General features: G+C 43.2%; 1 protein-coding gene across 2 annotated transcripts; it reads right to left on the bottom strand.

Moving 5' to 3' along the window:
* Positions 1-101: 101 nt before the first annotated feature.
* LOC117551544 (polyadenylate-binding protein 1A) lies at positions 102-19,401 on the bottom strand. 2 transcript variants are annotated; one of them, XM_034224445.1, is made up of 15 exons: positions 17,294-19,401; positions 16,879-17,072; positions 16,586-16,701; positions 16,167-16,306; positions 15,969-16,063; positions 13,717-13,854; positions 13,328-13,423; positions 12,931-13,203; positions 4,369-4,459; positions 4,085-4,207; positions 3,829-3,971; positions 2,900-2,984; positions 2,660-2,790; positions 559-649; positions 102-453 (listed from the first exon to the last, which is right to left on the bottom strand). In XM_034224445.1, exons 1-14 carry the CDS (start codon positions 17,484-17,486, stop codon positions 560-562), a joined length of 1,908 nt encoding a protein of 635 aa, XP_034080336.1. In that variant the 5' UTR covers positions 17,487-19,401; the 3' UTR covers positions 102-453; position 559. The 2 variants fall into 2 exon arrangements, 1 of the variants encoding a protein (XP_034080336.1); XR_004569807.1 differs by lacking the exon at positions 3,829-3,971.
* Between the last annotated feature and the right edge of the window lie 39 nt (positions 19,402-19,440).

The raw sequence follows: 19,440 nt of genomic DNA on the forward strand, positions 1-19,440 counted from the left end.
ACATGAAATGATCAAAACTGGCATTCATATTTATCCAATTACAATGACAGTTACAAAATGTGAAGATTAATTGGGACAATAACAGGAATTAAACAAAAGCATGAATTTTGAATGAGAATTTATTACAGCCAGCAGTTTACAATACAAATCACCCTTCATGATGCTCAGCTATCACCTGAACATGGCTGATATTCTGAGCACTGACACAATAACATAAAACAGAGGAATGCATTCAGAACGTATAATCTCAATTTGTTTTCTATTTTGCTATTTTTTTCAACACATTTTTGTTTATTATCAAGGTCTAGTCAAACCATCTATAGACCTGGCAGATTAATTGTTTTCTTCATTTTTTTAAGAAATAATTTATCATTTTGCGATGTTTTCAGAGTTTTAGGTTTTTCAATGTTTAATATTTTTTTCTCTTTTTCCATCGGTGAAGCAGGCTTCAATCTGCAAGACAAAAATACCAAATATGTTGATGCTTATTCTGTAGTTCATTTATTCATATACTGTATAGTTTCATCCGAGTCATCTTTACTTCAAAATGTTACACACCTTAGACACTGGGGACACCAGCGGGGGTGGTTGACTTCTGAGCAGCCTCCTTGGCCTGGTGGGCCTGCAGCACAGCAACAGCCTCATCCACCTAAAACAACAGATAGATAGATAGAATCGGAGGGATGAAACCCTCTTTAATGGTCACACATGCAAAGCACATAGCACACAGTGAAATGTTGCATCTGCATTTACATGACATTACATTTAGCTGACGCTTTTATCCAAAGCGACTTACAATAAGTGCATTCGACCAAGAAGATACAAACTTGAAGAAAACAGAATCATAAAGTACACTAGGTTTCATAGAGCCAAACCATTTTAAGTGCTACTCAACTGGCTTTAGATAAGCCAGTCCTTTGTTAGTATATAAGTGCTTTGTTAGTATGTAAGTGCTTAGTTAGTATATGTGTGCTTAGTTAGTATATAAGTGCTTTAGTAATTTAACCCATCCTAGTACCAGGAGTCTAGTACTAGGAGCAGTGGGCAGCTATTGTACAGCGCCCGGGGAGCAATGGGGGTGAGGGGGGATGTCCGGTGCCTTGCTCAAGGGTACCACGGCAGGGCCCAGTCCACACTCCATATTTAAGTCTGGTCGGGGACTTGAACCGGCGACCCTACGGCTCACAGTCCAAGCCCCTACTGACTGAGCCACTGCCGAGCAAAACACTTTGTGAACTGCTGCACATCCAGGGTTAGCATTAAATCCGTTATTAAGTTATGGCATCAGTCCATCAACAAGTCCTCCCTTCTGAAAATGCTTCTAGCAACAAAGCTCAGGTCAAGAGAAACAATGCAGATACCGACCAAACAGGTTCCAGTTCTAGATCGGTGCTAGTGCCTTTTTAGTTCGGAACTATTTTTCAGTTTAGGAACCAGTTATTTTACCACCGCCCAGTTCCCAAGTGGTGCCAGGCCATGACCATTAAAGTTATAGATTTTACAAGCAGCACCCCTCACAACAACAATGGTGGACTGCCTGTTCTAGTCTGAATGGACGCTGTTTGGCATCACAATGCCTTTATTAAAGTTTCTCTGGTATGAGATGGATGATGTAAGCATAGCCACCGAAGCTTGTCTGACTATCTTGACTACTTGTTGCTATCTGTTGGGGAATAATTTGCTTAGGTATTCAACCTTTGACACAGCTCATCATTTTCTCTTTTCACCGTCTCCTTTCCCCTGGCAAAGGTCTACGGCCATGGGTATTGCTGCTATCTCTCTTAAGGAGGGGCAGCTTGGGCGCATTGTTGTTGCCAGCTTATGACAGAGCACAAGCTGACATGAGATAGTTTATTGTTCAGGGACATCTAGAAGCCCTTCTTTTTAGGAACGTAGGTTCCCTGGCGCACATTATTTTCTATGGACGACAGCTCTAGTTAGATTCAGGGTCCATATTTGTTTTGTCTCGCTGATAAAGAACGTTGATTATTACACTCCGAACTAGTTAAAACCTGGAACTACAGAAGAGTTCTTCAGAATTGATTGTGGCAACTCTACCGTGCAGTCAGAACCTCTGACTCTTGACATGTTTTGTGAATTCTCCGGCCGAAGCTCCAAATAAACCGTCAGTGTTTGCCATCAAAGCGCCAGCTCTCCGAGTCCTGACTCCTATTGCTACAGAAGTTTCCCCCACACTATCCTATTGTGGAATAAGCCCTTTTCTACAGGCATATTTTACTTGCTTATTTTTCATTACGATTTTAATTGCGATAGTCTGACATGGCAACATGTGTAGCCCATGTATTGTTTACACCCGAGAGCTGCTATAATAAAAACAACATCAAACTGATGCCGAGTCATTATAATTAAGGTAAAAAATAAACAATATCAAATAAGTCTTGCCTGACTTAATATATATGTGTGTCGTCTTAGTCACTTTGCAATCTGAGTGGTACGGCGTGTAACAACTTTATTCTGTTCACCGTACTTGCCATAAACTGTTATTGCTAAAATTAATCTGACCAAGCCTCCAATATAAGCCTGACATATTTGGTTCTTCAAGCTGCGGTGGAAACAGGAAGAACTGGGTCATAAAGGGCACGAGCTTCAAGCTTTGGTGGGAAAGGGGATGGAGTGATAAAATCATTATGCCTCTGACCTTTGAGCGCAGCGACTCAGGTGACTCCAGCATGTGGAGAAGTTCAGAGTTGTCGATCTCCAGCAGCATACCGGTGATCTTGCCAGCCAAACTGGGGTGCATGTTCTGGATCAGGGGGAACAGACGCTCACCTAAAGAAGAACAGTCAACAACTATTTCAAAAATGTGTAAAACCAGCCTTAAATCCTTATCAAATGACTTATGTACAATTCTGTTTCTTTGAGCAGATAATTTACTTACCCAGCATTTGCTTCTGTTCCTGAGGAGGGGCCGCGGCCAGCATGGAGGCCGTCAGTGGCTCCTGTCCTTGGACATGGACAGCAGGCTAAAGAAGGAAAACAAAATTAATGATTTGGTTCTTGAAAAGTCCTGCTTACTATTTGGCATAAACAAAACATTTTCATGATATGGTTTTTACACTATAGCCGCTTTCACACCAAGTACTTTGCCGTACTTAGTGCCCAGCACTTAGTACCCCCATGGAACTTAGTACAGATCGCGTTCACACCGGAATAAGTTCCCTGAGGGAAGTTACTCGCAAATGTTACTCGCAAATGTCGCAAATGACGTCACTTCTTCTTCTTCTTCTGCTTTGGGCGTATACTGCCACCCGAAGTTCCCGGCCGGAAGACCTTGGAGTTGGGGACTGCGGAGTTGGGGACTGTTGCAGCAGCTTCTACTGAAGCTTTCAGAGTAAATTGCCAGAACGCCGACACCTCCTCATCACTTCACCGCTCCCATGTTTTTTTTTGTGTTGCCATAAGTTATTCTCTCTCTGTTGGTGCACAGGGCTAATGCTAATAATGCTAATGCCAGCAAATAAAATGGCGGCTTCACAAAACTTTTCAGAGTTTTACGGGGCGTGGTTTGCAAATCGCCCAGCCAATCGAAATTGGTACTTTTCTCCCCAGGATAGTACCAGCAGGCACTAAAAATGGGGGTAAAAGTTCTCGGAATTAAGTACTCTTTTTGGTGTGAACGCAAAATTCTAGGCACTAACGGAACTAAATGGGAAAAGTATGGGTAAAAGTACTCCGGAGTGAACGTGCCTTATGTTCTTGTTTAAAACTAATTAAACAGAAAAGGTAAATAAATGCAGATGGTCTTCTATTTTTTCTTCTTGGGCATCAGCTAGTTAAGTTGAAAAGCACAAGTGGAATGGAATCTACCTGCTGCATGGGGACCTGTGGCTGGGAGGCCATGTGCTGCTGGGGGTTTCGCACACCAGCAGCATATTTGTACTGGGGCATGGCGCGCACTGGGGCAGCAGTTGCTGAAGATCCGGCAGGGCGTTGACTGAGGGCCTGTGTGGCTGAGGAAAGTGAAAAGGTCCCTTTATCAAACCTGCTTCAAGTGATTAACTCGCGAGGACAACTTGACAAAATATAGCTTTAGATTGTATTTTCTGAAATCTGAAATACTTACGCATACGCTGGGAAGCCATCATGCGCGGAACCTGTGTGTTGGGTGTGGTGGTGGGACGGATGGTGTTGAAGGTTTGGGGCCTGGGAGCTGAGGGCCGCATAGCATTGGGCATGTTTTGGAAGTCTGAAAGAAGAGGAAACGACATTACAAGGTTCACACTGAAGGGGTGAGAATTCAGCTCTTTCAATGTTTAAGAGAGCCAGGTACCATTTATTCAATTAAAGCATTGCTTCAAAATCCGATAACAGTGAAGTGACAAAATGAGTGAAAATGTTTTTACTTACGCTGAGGACGCACTCCTTGAGTTGCCCAGCGGGGGCTGGGGCGGAGTTGGGCCAGCTGGTTGGCAGAGTAGTAAGCAGCACGGTTCTGAGCCTGATGGAAAGAGAAACAATCATTTATCAGTTCATGGTGTCCTATAGCCAATTCGTTACAAATATTTCTATTATCCATACCCCTACAACCAAGAGGTGGTTAAACCAGATAACAGACGCGCTGTGCCCTCTTATTTTCGGTGTGCGCCCTCATACCAAAATGCAGATTTTCACAGTAAGATCTTAAAGGTGGTGCCAAAAAAACAATATTTCTGTTTGTCAAAAACTGTATAATTACGGAACTCAGAATAATTATGGGATGGATGTCCGGTCGGTCTGCCGGGGGACGAGTGGCAGGCAGCAGGCTTACACTGAAACTGTGATTTCTGAATCAGTTTATTTTACTGTCCTTATTTCTGTAGAGGAAGTAAAGAAACCGTAACTCTGGTTATTTGGGGCTCAATATATGACTCCGCAGCTTTAAGACATGAAGGAACTATCATTTTCCACTTTGCTCTAATGCATTAGTTTTGTCGGAGGGTGGTCATTTTGGCCGGAAGAGACGTTAGTGCCCTCATACTAAATGTTTCTAGAAAAACCCCTGACAAACTATTGACATTTCTAGTGATGACATCCAAAAATATGAGTGCTTAAGATGTTATGGACTAGATACAGTGGAGGAAAAAAGTATTTGATCCCTTGCAGATTTTGTAAATTTGCCCACAACATTATACAACAATGTATAATTGTAGGTTTATTTTAACAGTGTGTAAGAAATTGACATTGTAAAAAAGTTGATTGATTTACATTTAACTGTGGGAAACCAGTATTTGATCCCCTTGCGACCAACAAGAATTCTGGCTCCCATGGACCGGTTACATGAGTCCTCTTCCTTTAAGAAAGTACAGATCAATCAACCTCTCCACCATGGACAAGACTAAAGAGCTGTCTAAGGACCTCATGGACGAGACTGTAGACCTGCACAAGGCTGGGATTGGCTACAAGACCATCAGAAAGTAGCTTGGTGAGAAGGAGACAACTGTTGGGTGCCATTATTCGGAAATAGAAGAAACACAAAATGAGCATCATTCCCCCTCGGTCTGGGGCTCCACACAAGATCTGGCCCTGTGGGGTATGATGATCAGGAGAAAGGTGATCAGCCAAGAACTACACGGGAGGAACATGTTAATAATCTCAAGGCAGCTGGGACCACATTCACCAAGAAAACTATTGGTAACACACTACACCATAATGGATCAAATCCTGCAGCACCCTGCTCAAGAAGAACATGAAAGGCCGTCTGAAGTTTGACAATGAACATCTGGATGATTCAGAGAAGGCTTGGGAGAAGGGGGTGTGGTCGGATGAGACCAACATCGAGATCTTTGGCATCAGCTCGACACGCCGTGTTTGGAGGAAGAGAAATGCTGACTATAACCCCAGAACACCAACCCCACCGTCAGCATGGAGGTGGAAACATTAGGCGCTTTCACACCGGAGTACTTTTCGGGTTCCCTGTGGACTACAACAACGATGAGGAGTGCGAGTGGTGGATCGGGCGAGGACGGTGTGTCGGCGTTGTTCGATAGCGGTGCGGTATGCTAATGGTAACACACGCCAAACATGCTAAATCAAATCAGAAGGCATCACCCAGATTTGCCAATCACCGGAGCCCGGAAAAAGACAACCGCAGTTCAACAGCTGATCCCCGCTGTTTTTAAGAAGCCAATAAACATGAGAGCCGAGAGACCAAAATAAATAACGGAAGCTTTTGGCATATGTTTTTCAATGACTTTGCGCTCTGGAAAAAAATTCTTATTATTTATGATGTAATATTTTCAAGACATTCTTTTTAGTTTTACAGCTTGATGAAACCTTTTTGTTTGACATCAGCCATTATAGATAATATGGCCATCTGAGTGCGTGTGGTAGGCCTACTGTTTGTAGTTTGTTTTTTACTGTTTAATACAGTTAATTATTCAAAATGTCAGAGTTCCTTATTTTTTAACTGAAACCTGCACTACTGTTCAAAACTAAATAACAAACCTGGAATTATGCATTTGGGACTTTTTTTTTAGCTTTTTCTTGTTGTACCGAAACCGTACCGAACCGTGACCCCCAAACCGAGGTACGAACCGAACCGTGACTTCTGTGAACCGTTACACCCCTAGTTTACACCAAAAAAATCCGGAACTAGAACTTAGTTCATGAGAACCTTTTCACCCTCTTTTCAGTCCCTGCTAGAGAGCAGGTACTTTCATGGGAGAAAAAGGTTCCCATTTCTGATTGGCTGGGCGGATTGCAAACCACGCCCCGTAAAACTCCCAAAGGGTTTTGTGAAGCCGCCATTTTATTTTCCTCGCATTAGCATTATTAGCATTAGTCCAGCGCACAAACGGAGAGAGACTAACTTATGGCAACACAAAATAAAACATGGGAGCGGTGGAGATGAGGAGGTGTCAGCGTTTCTGGCGATTTACTCTGAAGGCTTCAGAAGCTGCTGGGAAGAATCCCAGCAGCTTCTCACTGTTAAAATAAACCTACCATAAAAATTATAGACTGTTAATTTCATTGTACGAGGGCAAAATCTGCAAAGGATCAAATACTTATTTCATCCACTGTATATTATAAAGTACTTTGCTTGACTCAGATATTCAGCCATATATTAGCCATAGCTAATTCTGACTCTGTGTTTTGCCCAAAGACACAGCAACATGCCGACTGCAGTTGGTGTCAAGATTAGATTGAACCGGTGTTCCCCATATCTAAAGATGATCGCACTAACCCACTGCGCCACAGTCGATGTGTGCTTTGCTGAACTGCCCACAAATGCTGAGGTAAGTTGGTTTTTCAGTGAAAGGTAAAATAAGAAGGAGTGAATGTGTAATGCATAGCTTTTGACGTGTTTGAAAATATTCCAAATATTTTGAGCGTTACAGGAAGAATAGATTTAGCAGGAAAACCTTTTCCATTTTCTCAGATTATGTTTACCATTATAAATGATCAGACAACTTGAAAAAAAAATGTATTCAGGTAGCAATGTCGCAATATGCGAATATGTTTGTCATGTACACACTGGCGTGTGGCCTGCCGTCTGTCGCTGCCAACGCCGTGTGTTTTTATAATAGGCACATTCACACCGCAGTACTTTTCCCACAAAGGTTCATGAGAACTCTTTAGTTCTCATGAACTAAGTACAGATCACGTTCACACCGGAATAAATTCCTGGGGAAGGATTAGGCAAATGAAATGACTGGGGAAAACGCAGTGGTCGACTGGTGAGAATGAAGGCTTCTTCAGCTCATCTTTTCTCTCATACTGAGTATGAGCCTCGTCTCTCTTTTTTGAGGCTGGTAGTTGTTTTTGGCTGGTAGTTGTCGTCGGCCCGGGCATTCTTGCACCGCGGGACCTGCTCCCCTCGTCCCCGCGGGGTTAATCTGCATAACCTGAGGTCTCTGTGTCGGGCTCCCCGGACCTCTAACGCCGCCGATCTGCCAGCCCCTGCCAGGTTTGGCTTGATTAACGCAAGATCGCTGACAAACAAGACTTTTGTCCTAAAGGATTTCTTCACTTCCAAGGGTTTGGACTTCCAAACTGCGTGACTGAGACATGGCTCAGTATTGGTGAGTCCAGCGCGTTTACCGAACTTGTACCGCAGCATTGCTGCTATTTTAACTCTCTGCGGACGTCAGGCCGAGGTATAGCAACTGTTTTTAAGAGTGACTATAAATGCCAGCAGCTTTCACTGTCATTCTCACCTGGTAGCTTTGAACTGAGCGTGTTCGAGCTTGGTTGCTCTCATACAGTGCTGTGGTCTATAGACTTCCCAAATACAATAAGGGATTTCTAAATGATTGCTCTGATTTCTTGGCTGAAATTATGCCAAAATATGATCGTGTCCTTATTGTTGGGGATTTTAATATTCATGTGTGTTGTCCCGATAAACCTGTGGCAAAGGACTTTTTAAACCTTGTTGATTCCTTTAATCTTGTGCAGTCTGTGTCTGGCCCCACGCAGGAACGCGGACACACACTTGATCTTGTTTTATCTTATGGTTTGCCTGTTTCTTAACCTGGAGATTTGCAACGCTTTTTTCTTTGATCATATGCCTGTATTATTTGATGTGACTCTTGCTTGTTAAACTGTTAAACCGCGCGCTGCTCCTCGGCGCGCTCGCATTATTAACCCCTCAACTGCTGGTCAGTTCTCTGTCACTTTTAAACAGAACTGTGTTAATCATGAACTTATGTCACCTGAAACGGATGAGCTTAGCTCATGGTTTCACTCCACTTGCAAAGCTACCATAGACACTGTTGCTCCTTTAAAAACCAGGCAACCTAAAACTAAATCTGAGCCTTGGTTAAATGACACGACTCAGACTGTATGACGGGATTGCCATAGAGCTGAGCGTAAATGGAAAAAGGACAAACCGCAAGTTCATTTCAAATGTTGAGGGAGTGTTGCCGTCTCTATCAGATCACTGTGAAAGAGGCTAAATGCAAACATTTATCTGACATCTTTCTGTCAAACCGTCACAAGCCACGTGTTCTGTTTCAGACTATTGATTTGGTCCTTAATGCCCCCCAGACTACCGTTATGGAGACCTCTACTGCGGTCTGTGAAGACTCTTTACTTTTTTATTAATAAGGTAAACTCCACTAGAGCTCAAATCTCACCCCTCAGTTCCTGCACCGTGCTCTGCTGTCTTTAACCAGTTTGAGCCTGTAGCTCTGTCTTTTGTACAGGAGATTGTCTCCAAGTTAAAGCTATCTGGTTCTCCAAAAGACCCTGTCGCGCCTCGACTTTTTAAAGAGGTTTTCCCCACTGTTGGACAATCTGTGCTGGCAGTTATAAACAGCAGTCTGCTCTCAGGGAAGGTCCCTGAAAACCTGAAGCATGCAGTAGTGCAACCTCATATTAAAAAACCCAGTCTGGATCCCACAGTTCTGGCTAATTTTAGGCCCATTTCCAAAATCCCTTTTATGTAAAAATACCTGGAGAAAATTGTCTACAGTCAAATTATGTTTTTTCTGGAAGAGAACAATATATTGGAGGTTTTCCAATCCGGTTTTAAAACTATGCACAGCACTGAAACAGTGCTTTTAAGAGTTTGTAATGACATCCTTTTATCTACTGACTCTGGGGACTGCGTTGTGTTTCTACTTATTGATCTAACTGCTGCTTTCGATACAGTCGACCATGACATCCTGATCTCTCGCTTGGAGCAGAGGGTGGGCATTGAGGGGAAAGCCCTGGAATGGTTCAGGTAATATCTGAAGGATAGAACTTTCTCTGTCAGCCTTGGTGACTCCGAGTCATCCTCTGCTCCACTCCTGTATGGGGTCCCACAGGGCTCAGTATTAGGCACCCTGCTATTTTCCCTCTATTTGCTCCCTCTTGGGTCCATACTTATGGCGCATTTCCAGCGCAGGCCTCGCTAGACTTAGTACGGTTTTGTTAGGCCCGGCTCACTTTAATGCTGCGCTTCCATTACAGTTTAGGAACTGGGGTAGTATCTATAGTAACGCAGTGTAGGCGGAGCCGTGATGTCATCTTCAGAAAAACAACATCAGCCGTTAGCTGTTAGCACTCAAGCTCACAGCTCCTCATATCTGTTCAGAAACTAGACAAAAGTTAAACAAGTACAAACCGCAGACTGCCTGTGTCATGGCGAATACAGTCGCTGGTTTATTTATGTCTGTAGGCCGTTGTTGTGAGTGTGGACGGTCGGAGTATACTGCGTTAGCTTAGCCGATCTCCATTTAGACAGCACGCATTTTAAAAGGTTTTTCGCCTGCCGTCTGTCTGCAGACTTGTCAAAGCATTAATTCATGGTTTTTACTAACCGGTATCAGTATGTAGTTACTTCGGCATCATTTTGAAACGTGTATTACAATTAAATCACGGTCAAATATGTTCATCTTGTTGTAGTTGTAGCCCCCTTGCCAGCGATTCTCTCACTAGTTTAGCATATTCAGCCCGGTTGTTGTCCCACTTGTTGGCCCCGATAGAACCACGATTTTGTCGGGCCAGAAAAAAGGTGAAAAAGTAGCCCCGGGCCGGAACTACGCCTAGTGGAAACGCAACCTAAAACGGGCCCGGCACGACACGCTTAAACCGCGCCATGGTGGAAAAGCGCCATTAGAAAGCATGGCATCGCATTGCACTGCTATGCTGATGATAGCCAGATTTATGTCCCACTAAAAAAGAAGGAGGGTTACTCAATTAGCCCACTGCTAAAGTGTCTAGAGCAGGGGTTCCCAAAGTGGGGGTCGCGAGATGATTCAAAATTAAATTAAATAAATGAGAAAATTAAAAATTACATTTTTTTTTTTTTTTTTTAAATAATTATCATCATCAGTGTTTCCCACATAATTTGATTCTATTTGTAGGGGCACCGCTCCCCCCCCCCCCATGCAAATGAGCCATAATCTCATTAAATATGCGCATATTTTAATACTTTCAGGAACACAATTCTGAACATTGGATAAAGTCATTGTATCATTTTGTAGTCATATTAGCATTTCAAGTTTTTACAGAAGGGATTTGGGATATCTCTTTTTATCACAAATCAGAAAATACTGTCAACAGTTCTAAAATATAAATGTTCGCCATGTTTTTAGGTATAACATGTTATATAATTCAGGCTATGAATGATATATAAACAAACCCTTCTGTAAAAACCTTCAGAATATTGATAGGAATATAACTGGAAGGTTTGGTGTATTTGGTGCTACGGAAATGGACATTTCTCACTCAGAAACATGAGAAAAAAACTCATTTTGAGAAAACGACCTTTAAAGATTGCTGTGTGGCGCTACCTAAACCCTCCTGTTCTTTGGATGATAGCTTGCGCCTCGACGCACTCCGTGAAGGTATTTCGTGTTCGGGATCATTTGTTTTTTGTCTAACATTGTTGTCGTCTTCTCTGTGAACGTTTTTAATCGCTGTTCTTTTGCCATTTTGAGATTTACATTTCCAGCAAAATCTAAACCAAGAAGTGTTTTAGCACACCACGTGACGCATCTGAACGAATCACGTTGTCAGAAATTGACACCAGCCAATGAGATTTTGTTTCTTGGTTTAAGACCCCTTTGTACTTTCACGATTGGTTGCTGATACAAAGGAAATGACCATATTTGGATCCGATGAGATTGTGCAGGAGAGGCGGAGCTTTACAGCGGTCGCGGTACTTTATGTTACGTTAGAATCAGTGTTTCTGCCAGACCAGAGCTGAGAGGGCGTCCACCCCGAGAATTTTGACTTGAGCCATCCCTTATAGATACTGTCTTTTTACGTTAGTGAGCCGGATCATTTGGCTCGGCTCTCTTAAAGCGCCGGCTGTTTCGGCTCCCAAACGGCTCTTCATGTTACCACAGTTTACCACGGAGCCTCAGTTTCGCCGCTGCGAGGCTCCGGTGCTCGCAGCTCACGCGCATGCTCCACTAGCACCGCTCATCGCGTCCAAATCATGCACGTTCCGTGTTGTCCTGTAGCAGGCACCTTCGATGTCGGGGAAACGATCTTCAATACTCAGAAATAATCCCACCAGACTCCTTTGTCCCTCCAACAGAGGGATGTCCTTGTCCTTTTGGTTATTTCAATGCGATAAAAACTCTCGATCTTCTCTCGAATTATTATTATTTGTGGACGCCCTCGGCTCGCGTTCAGGGCGTCCCGAGCTGAATAAGGGCGTCAAATAACGGCAAGACGCCCCCCTGGCGGAAACGCTGGTTAGAATGCTAACTTTTGGTGAATTTAGGAGAAACCTACAGACGCAAATAGACAAACTACAGTAAAATAAACATTTTCTCTCCAGACAGCAGTTTGAGACAGTAATCCACGCCTTTTTCACCACTCGGCTGGATTACTGTAACTCTCTCTACATGGGGGTCAGCTCCCTCGATCGTCTGCAGCTGGTGCAAAATGCAGCAACAAGGCTTTTAACTGGCACACGGAAATACGACCACATTTCCCCCATTTTGGCTTCACTCCATTGGCTGCCAATAAATTTTAGGATTCATTTCAAAATCCTCGTATTTACTTTTAAAATCCCTAAATGGCATGACCCCACCATATCTTTCTGAGCTGCTACACCCTTACACGCCCAACCGCCCTCTCAGGTCAGCTGATCCTCCTGAAAGTGCCCAGAACCAGGTCAAAGCTCAGAGGGGACCGTTGCTTCTCTGTAGCGGCTCTCACACTGTGGAACGATCTGCCCCTGCACATCAGACAGGCGATCTGTGGAATGATCTTCCCATGCATATCAGACAGGCCGCCACACTGCCTGCTTTCAAAGCGCTTCTTAAAACCCACCTCTTCTCCTTAGTGTATTAACATCTTTTAGAGTGTTGTTTTTAGTGCTTTTAAATTGTCTGTTGTTTTTAATTATACTTGTTTTATGGTGTGTGAGCTGTGCTGTATTATTTGTTGTATGTTTTGTTTGTTTATTTGACTGTACAGCACTTTGGTCTGGAGGTTTAAAGTGCTCTATAAATAAAGCTGTATTGTATGTATACCCAGCGGACTCACCTGAGGTATAGCTGCCATGAAATAGCCTGAGGGTGGGGCCGGCTGATATGGGTTGAGTACTGGGTTGGGCACAGCGCGGACTGTGGCCATCCTCTGCATGTACTGGTTGGTCAGGTGGGCCTGACGCTCCTCTTTCCGCTGGGCCAGGGCCACATACAGTGGCTTTGTAGCAACAATACGCCCATTCATCTCCGTTACAGCTTTAGTGGCCTCCTCTGGGGAAGAGAAACACACAAAGCCAAAGCCTTTGCTGCGGCCCCCCTCCATCATCACCTATGGGAGAAGACACGTTTTGATACGCTTTGTTAATCATTATAAAATTACATTAATTTTGTATTTTAACAACTCAATCTATTTTTAGGCCAACAAGTGCATAATTACAAATCAAGCCCCTTACCTTAGCACTGGTTATGGTTCCAAACGGAGTGAACTCTTTACGCAGACGCTCATCATCTAGGCCATCATCCAGGTTTTTCACATAAAGATTGACACCCTGTAACATTGGCAATGGCATTTGTAACAAACCAAAGGGACATATCAAGAATGAGCCAAATCAACTGTGTATTGTAGATCCAGCCATTGTTGTATCTGGGGACAACCTAGTTTGAATTATATTTCGCATCAATATCACTTTGTTGTGATTTACCAGACCCAATAGGTTTTGGAGAGATAAAACAACTTAGCTAACTAGGGCAATGAGGTGGGAGAGGCTCAGAATGCTTTTTACTTTATCACAGAAAGGAGAGTTTTCAAGCAACAACCCAGTGACAGTAGAAACCAACAAACCTGGTATCTGGTCATGCGATCCTGTTTCATCTGCTCAAATTTACGCTTGAGCTCATTCTGGCGTTCCCCTTTCTTCTGTGCACGGCCCACATACACTTGCCGCCCATTCATTTCTTTACCATTCATCTCGTCCACAGCCTGAAATGATATAAGCCAGGGGTTTTCAAAGTGTGGGAAGGTGAGCCTCCCCTCAGAGAACATAAGAACAGCTGCGCCCCCCCCTCCCAATTATTATTGCCATTATTATTATTGTTGCTATAATGCAGGGGTATTCAATTTCAAAGAGGTCCAGTAAGAGAAAATGTCATTAAACGCTCTGTTTTCGCTGTCTACCTTTCTCTTTTTTGAGCACGCCATTTGAAATTACTCACTGCTGTTTCTCTCTTCTTGTCTCTTCTCTGTGTTTGAATCTATCGTGCTGACACACTGACTGCACCGATTTGATTGGCTGAGTAGCGTCACCTCCTTAAAACATTAAACAATAACTTTTTTAAACCTTTTTATCTTTATGTTTTAAACTTTTTTTTTTTTTACATTTTCAACATCGTGGATAAATCCTTATATGCTCCCAGCAACACACTGAACGAGAACTTTGCCTCCTTATTACACTCACCCCTACTTTAGTGGGAACAATGAGTCTGCGTCGTCGATGCGCACAGGCGGGTGATGCAGGGATGCAATGTAGACAGGAATAAACGCAGATCATCCTCTGGCAGCAGCCTTGACCGGTACTTGCTTTTGATCAAAGTAAGTATTAGGCGCTTTCACACCAAGTACTTTGCCGTACTTAGTTCATCAGAACTTAGTTCATCAAAACTCTTTAGTTCTCATGAACTAAAGAGCAGATCGCGTTCACACTGGAATAAGTCCCTGAGGGAGGATTAGGCAAATGAAGCCGCTGACATCACTTCTTCTTCTTTGGGTTTACTGGCGGGCCGCAAACAACTTCACGGCGTATACTGCCACCCGAAGTCCCCGGCCGGAAGTCCCAGGAGTTGGGGACTGGCTTCAGTAGAAGCTGCCGCTCCCATGTCTTCTTTTGTGTTACCATAAGTTAGTCTCTCTCCGTGGGTGTTTCTCAATCGCGGGTAAAGCTGCTCCAGAGCCACTATTTCAAGCATACTACGTCATCGAGTGCTGCCGAAGGACTGTTCCAATGTCCAGTATACTTGGAAATCTACCGAGCCCGGCATACTCCGTTTGGAGAAATGTCGAGGCTGCACATGTGTAGACTCCGCGGTCTTAAAATCCCCACAATGCTTTGCGCACGGACCAATTTCCCCAAATCTGTGGCGGAAAATGTAAAGCGGGCCTCTCATATGAAGCACACCTCCACACTTGCTCGCCTGTACCACTCTTTGTTTTCCGAATGCCAGGAAGTATTCTTGCCTCGCTTCTGAAGCAAGATGCTCGGAAGACATGTGCTACCAAGCAAGCGTACTGGAGATTGAGAAACACCCCGTTTGTGCGCTGGGCTAATGCTAATAATGCTAATGCAAGGAAAATACAATGGCGGCTTCACAAAACTTTTTGGGAGTTTTACGGGCCGTGGTTTGCAATCTGCCCAGCCAATCAGACATGGGAACCTTTTTCTCCCATGAAAGTACCTGCTCTCTAGCAGGGACTGAAATGGGGGTGGAAAGGTTCTCATGAACTAAGTTCTAGTTCCGGATTTTTTTGGTGTGAGCGCACATTTTCTGAACTATATCGGAACTATACTGGGAAAAGTACTCCGGTGTGAAAGCGCCTATTATTACAATTAAAATAAAGGGCGGTGCCGGCCTTCAGCGAACCGAGGCGGCCGTCAACAGCCCGCTGACGACCGGCCGTTCTGTGATTCTCCAGAACACACAGATGGCCAGTCCGCCCCTGCCAGGACCAGTCCATGACATTCCTAGCTTCAAATAATCGTGGTCATACTTCCTCCGTTTTCTGCCAGACGCTGTCTCCTCTCTCACTTTAGGTAACTTCACTAAAAATCGATCCATGTTGTCGCTCGCATAAAGTTAGCTGAAGTTACTAGCTAGATTTCACTGTTTCTAGTTGTTTTTTCACGCTGCGCCTCCCCTGAAGCTCTCTGGCGCCCCCCTGGGGAGGTGCGCCTCACACTTTGAAAACCACTGATACAAGCAATAGAATACTTAAAGTGAAAGAAAAGCAGAATTACAGTGACAAGTGTTGTGATGGTCATTTTTCAATAGTTAGATGCATATGATGGGGCATTAAAAAAAAAAACGAGAGTAGATTCTAACCTTCTGTGCATCTTCATGTCTCTCAAAGCTGACGAAGCCAAATCCCTTGGACTTGCCACTGTCATCAGTCATAACCCGGATACTTAGTGAAGGTCCTTCAAATTATAACAAATAATCAAAACATTTTACCAGCCATATCACACCATTAACCTGCATTATACAAACATTATGAGTCTCTGAAATGTATCATTGTCCTACCATATTGGTTAAACAACTCCCTCAGCTTCACGTCATCCATGTCATCCCCAAAGTTCTTGATGTAAACATTGGTAAACTCTCTGGCACGGGCTCCGAGCTCAGCCTCCCTTTCTTTACGAGACTTAAAGCGTCCAACAAATCTGTTGATTTAATAATGTGAATATTGTAACAATTAACACATATCAAGACATATACCGCACCCCAGCAGACAATTGTTTTGCATAACTTGTTAACATTATTTTGACACCTTCATAATTGTTGCTGTATGAAAACGGTTCATTCAACATAATTATATTTGAGTATGAAAACAAGATGCAGTTAAACATAAACTCACATTAGTTGTATAAAAAAAACAAATCACAGGTTAATGTGAATACCCCAAAATATGTGAGACACAGGTAAATTGTGGTCACACTTACACTTTTCTGTCATTGAGCAACATGCCATTCATTTTCTCAATGGCCCGCTCAGCAGCCTCGTGGGTCTCAAAGTGGACAAAGCCGTACCCCTTTGAGCCATTCTCATCACAAACAACCTTAGGAAGTGGAAATTAGGCATGTCAACACAATCACAACACCATGCATTTGAAAAAGCATCAGACTCACACAATCAGCTTCCATCTGACAATGTTTAGTCATGCAAACTAGTGGACTCTATGTAAAGCACTTGAACACAAAACAGAGGCCATCCAAATGCATGTCGCCCCACCTACCTTGCAAGAAAGGATGTTTCCAAATGCAGAGAAGGTGTCATAGAGTGCTTTGTTATCAATAGACTTGTCCAGGTTCTTGATGAAGATGTTGCCCACACCACTTTTTCTTAGGGAGGGATCCCGCTGAGACCACATGATGCGGAGTGGTCTGCCTTTGATTACATCAAAGTTCATTGTGTCCAGGGCTCGCTCAGCTAAAAATCAGAAACCACGATAAGACTTCTGACAGGTTTTATTTACATTTTCCCTATTGGAATAATTTAGGAATACAAAACACATATCTCTTTCCACCACAACGTGCATACTAAATCCCAATGGTACTAATGCAGAACTGCTGTGACATGGCTTGTGGTCAAAATTGAGTCAGATTGGGTCACATCCCTGTGGTTGCTGTATTATTTTATTGTAAACTTACCGTCATTCGGCTGCTGGAAGTTGACATATGCATAGCCAAGAGACCGGCGTGTGATCATGTCTCTGCACACTCTGATGGATAAGATGGGCCCAGCCGGGCTGAATTTCTCGTAGAGCATAGCCTCGGTAACGTCTGCATGCAGGTCTCCCACATAGAGGGAAGCCATCGGGTAGCTAGGAGCGCTGGGATTCATGTCTGACGACGAGGGTTCTCAGGCTTGTATTATAAATGTTAAATGTGGATGACACTCTTCTGCTTATGACAGCTTCCGATATATAAATGCTATTGTTCTCAGCTATCACCTATACAAAATAAGATCGCAGACACATATTCTAGCTCTCTTTAGAGTTAGCAATGTGGGCTACTTAGCTTGATTAGCAAAATGTCGTGACCTAACCGCTGCGGCTGACAGCTCTGACAGCTCTGACTCAGTACTCTGTCCTAGTGAGAGGAAGCGAAATAGCTGACTGTTAACGAAGCAAATGTTCTGGTTAACGATGTTCCCTGGAATGACAACCCCTTTATAAAAGGTAAAAAATAAGTAGTGGCTAACGTTAATCACCCACGCTTTCAACAATGACTCGCTGCTCGATAACGTGCTTCTCGTTCCGTGTTTCTTTCTTTTTCGAAGGCTGTTCTTCCGTTGCTTGAGTTGTCAAATTAAATCCTGCTTCACCGATTTTTTTTTCCTTATAAAAATATGTCTGCGTGTGCTCCCTAGCTTTTGGTTTGTTTCATAATAATAAAAATGTGTGCCGAGACTAGCTCTGGTGCACACCCTACGCAGACGGATTACGGGAATGATGAAAGGAAGGTCGGCGGAGGTTGTTTCACGATTCTGGTCGAGATCACGGCGCGTTCATCAATGTTGACGTCGCATATCTCGCGATAATTCATATTATATTGAATTTTGAGCGTTACAAATACATTTTTACTAACTCGAGTCCCCAGCTTTGTTATGTCTTCAAATGTAAGGACTGTGCCCAATGTAAGCTGATTGAACCGCTTCATCCACTATCTATTTTTCAATTTACGTTAGCAGATAGACATACGATTATACGAAATAATACTCATATTACATATCCAAATAAAAAGTATTTACATATTATTTCGGAAGAAGTGACCCAGGACACCTCTTAAATTCTAGTTTTCATGCTAGTTAATATTTAAAAATGTCACCCCATTTGAGACTTAATAGATTTTAGGGTTTATCTTGAGAATGAAAGGGAGACAGTTGTTTATTTAACATCCTCCTGCAGCTGCATCAGCTCAGACAAATATCATCCACTTAGTTCAAATCAATGGTTGTTTCCATAAAGTCTGGTATGTTGGACTGTATCGCTGCGTCTGAGAATGATTCATGTCACGTAACGAATGCTAACTTTAAATTTCGCCTGCAGAAATAATATATTGCCGATCATTTCAATCTAATCTGTAAAGTGATTTTGATTTAAAAGATGACTGATCATAATGTTCCTAAAGGCCAAATCGTCTGATAAGCCAGGCATTAACTAGTGTTACTCATAAGAAAAACTCACTGTAATAGCCCCTGAAATATTTGTCCTGACAATGTAACATGCGTGAGCCATCGCTCGCTCCCGCAGTAGTCTCGCGCGCCTCTGCAGTGCTGCAGCGAGCGCGTGCTTCATCGACACAGCGAGTTTCGTTGTATGGCAGGCTATATATACATTATGTATTTTATTATGCAACCACCACAACGATATATAGTAACTTATTTTAATACAAACTTTAAACTATGTATTTGTTATCTTGCACCACCCACAGCAGCCTGTGTCCAGAGAGGGAAATCTGCTGGAACCAGGCTGTGCAGAGGATTTGCAATAGACTGCACTGCCGTTTACCTATGGGCAGGGATTAAAAGATGCAATAGCAGCGAAATTGTCATGGCAGATCATTCCTTTAGCTGTTCCTTCAAGCAGTGGCAATTAAGCAAGATATGTAGCTTTTTGGTTTAGGATACAGACTAAAAATGGATGCTTTAGTCCCGTGAAATAGTTGTTCAGAAATGTTTCACCCTGTCTAGTTTAATTAACAAATCCTTTTGGGGGTCAATAGGATTTCTTAGTAGCAATTTTTATGAAGGTCATTAAAGGTCCAGCATACTCAGATGTGTGGCTTGAGGTCCT

Source organism: Gymnodraco acuticeps, unplaced genomic scaffold, assembly GCF_902827175.1.
Source record: "Gymnodraco acuticeps unplaced genomic scaffold, fGymAcu1.1, whole genome shotgun sequence".
Taxonomy (NCBI): domain Eukaryota; kingdom Metazoa; phylum Chordata; class Actinopteri; order Perciformes; family Bathydraconidae; genus Gymnodraco; species Gymnodraco acuticeps.

What these genes read in the sequence shown, in the direction of transcription:
- LOC117551544 (XM_034224445.1), bottom strand. Translation starts at nt 17,486, where the DNA reads ATGAATCCCAGCGCTCCTAGCTACCCGATGGCTTCCCTCTATGTGGGA. An exon ending in CACAGGTCCCCATGCAGCAG is followed by an intron (nt 2,985 to 3,828) that starts GTAGATTCCATT and finishes TTCCTTCTTTAG; the next exon opens with CCTGCTGTCCATGTCCAAGG. An exon ending in CTGAGTCGCTGCGCTCAAAG is followed by an intron (nt 650 to 2,659) that starts GTCAGAGGCATA and finishes CTGTTGTTTTAG; the next exon opens with GTGGATGAGGCTGTTGCTGT.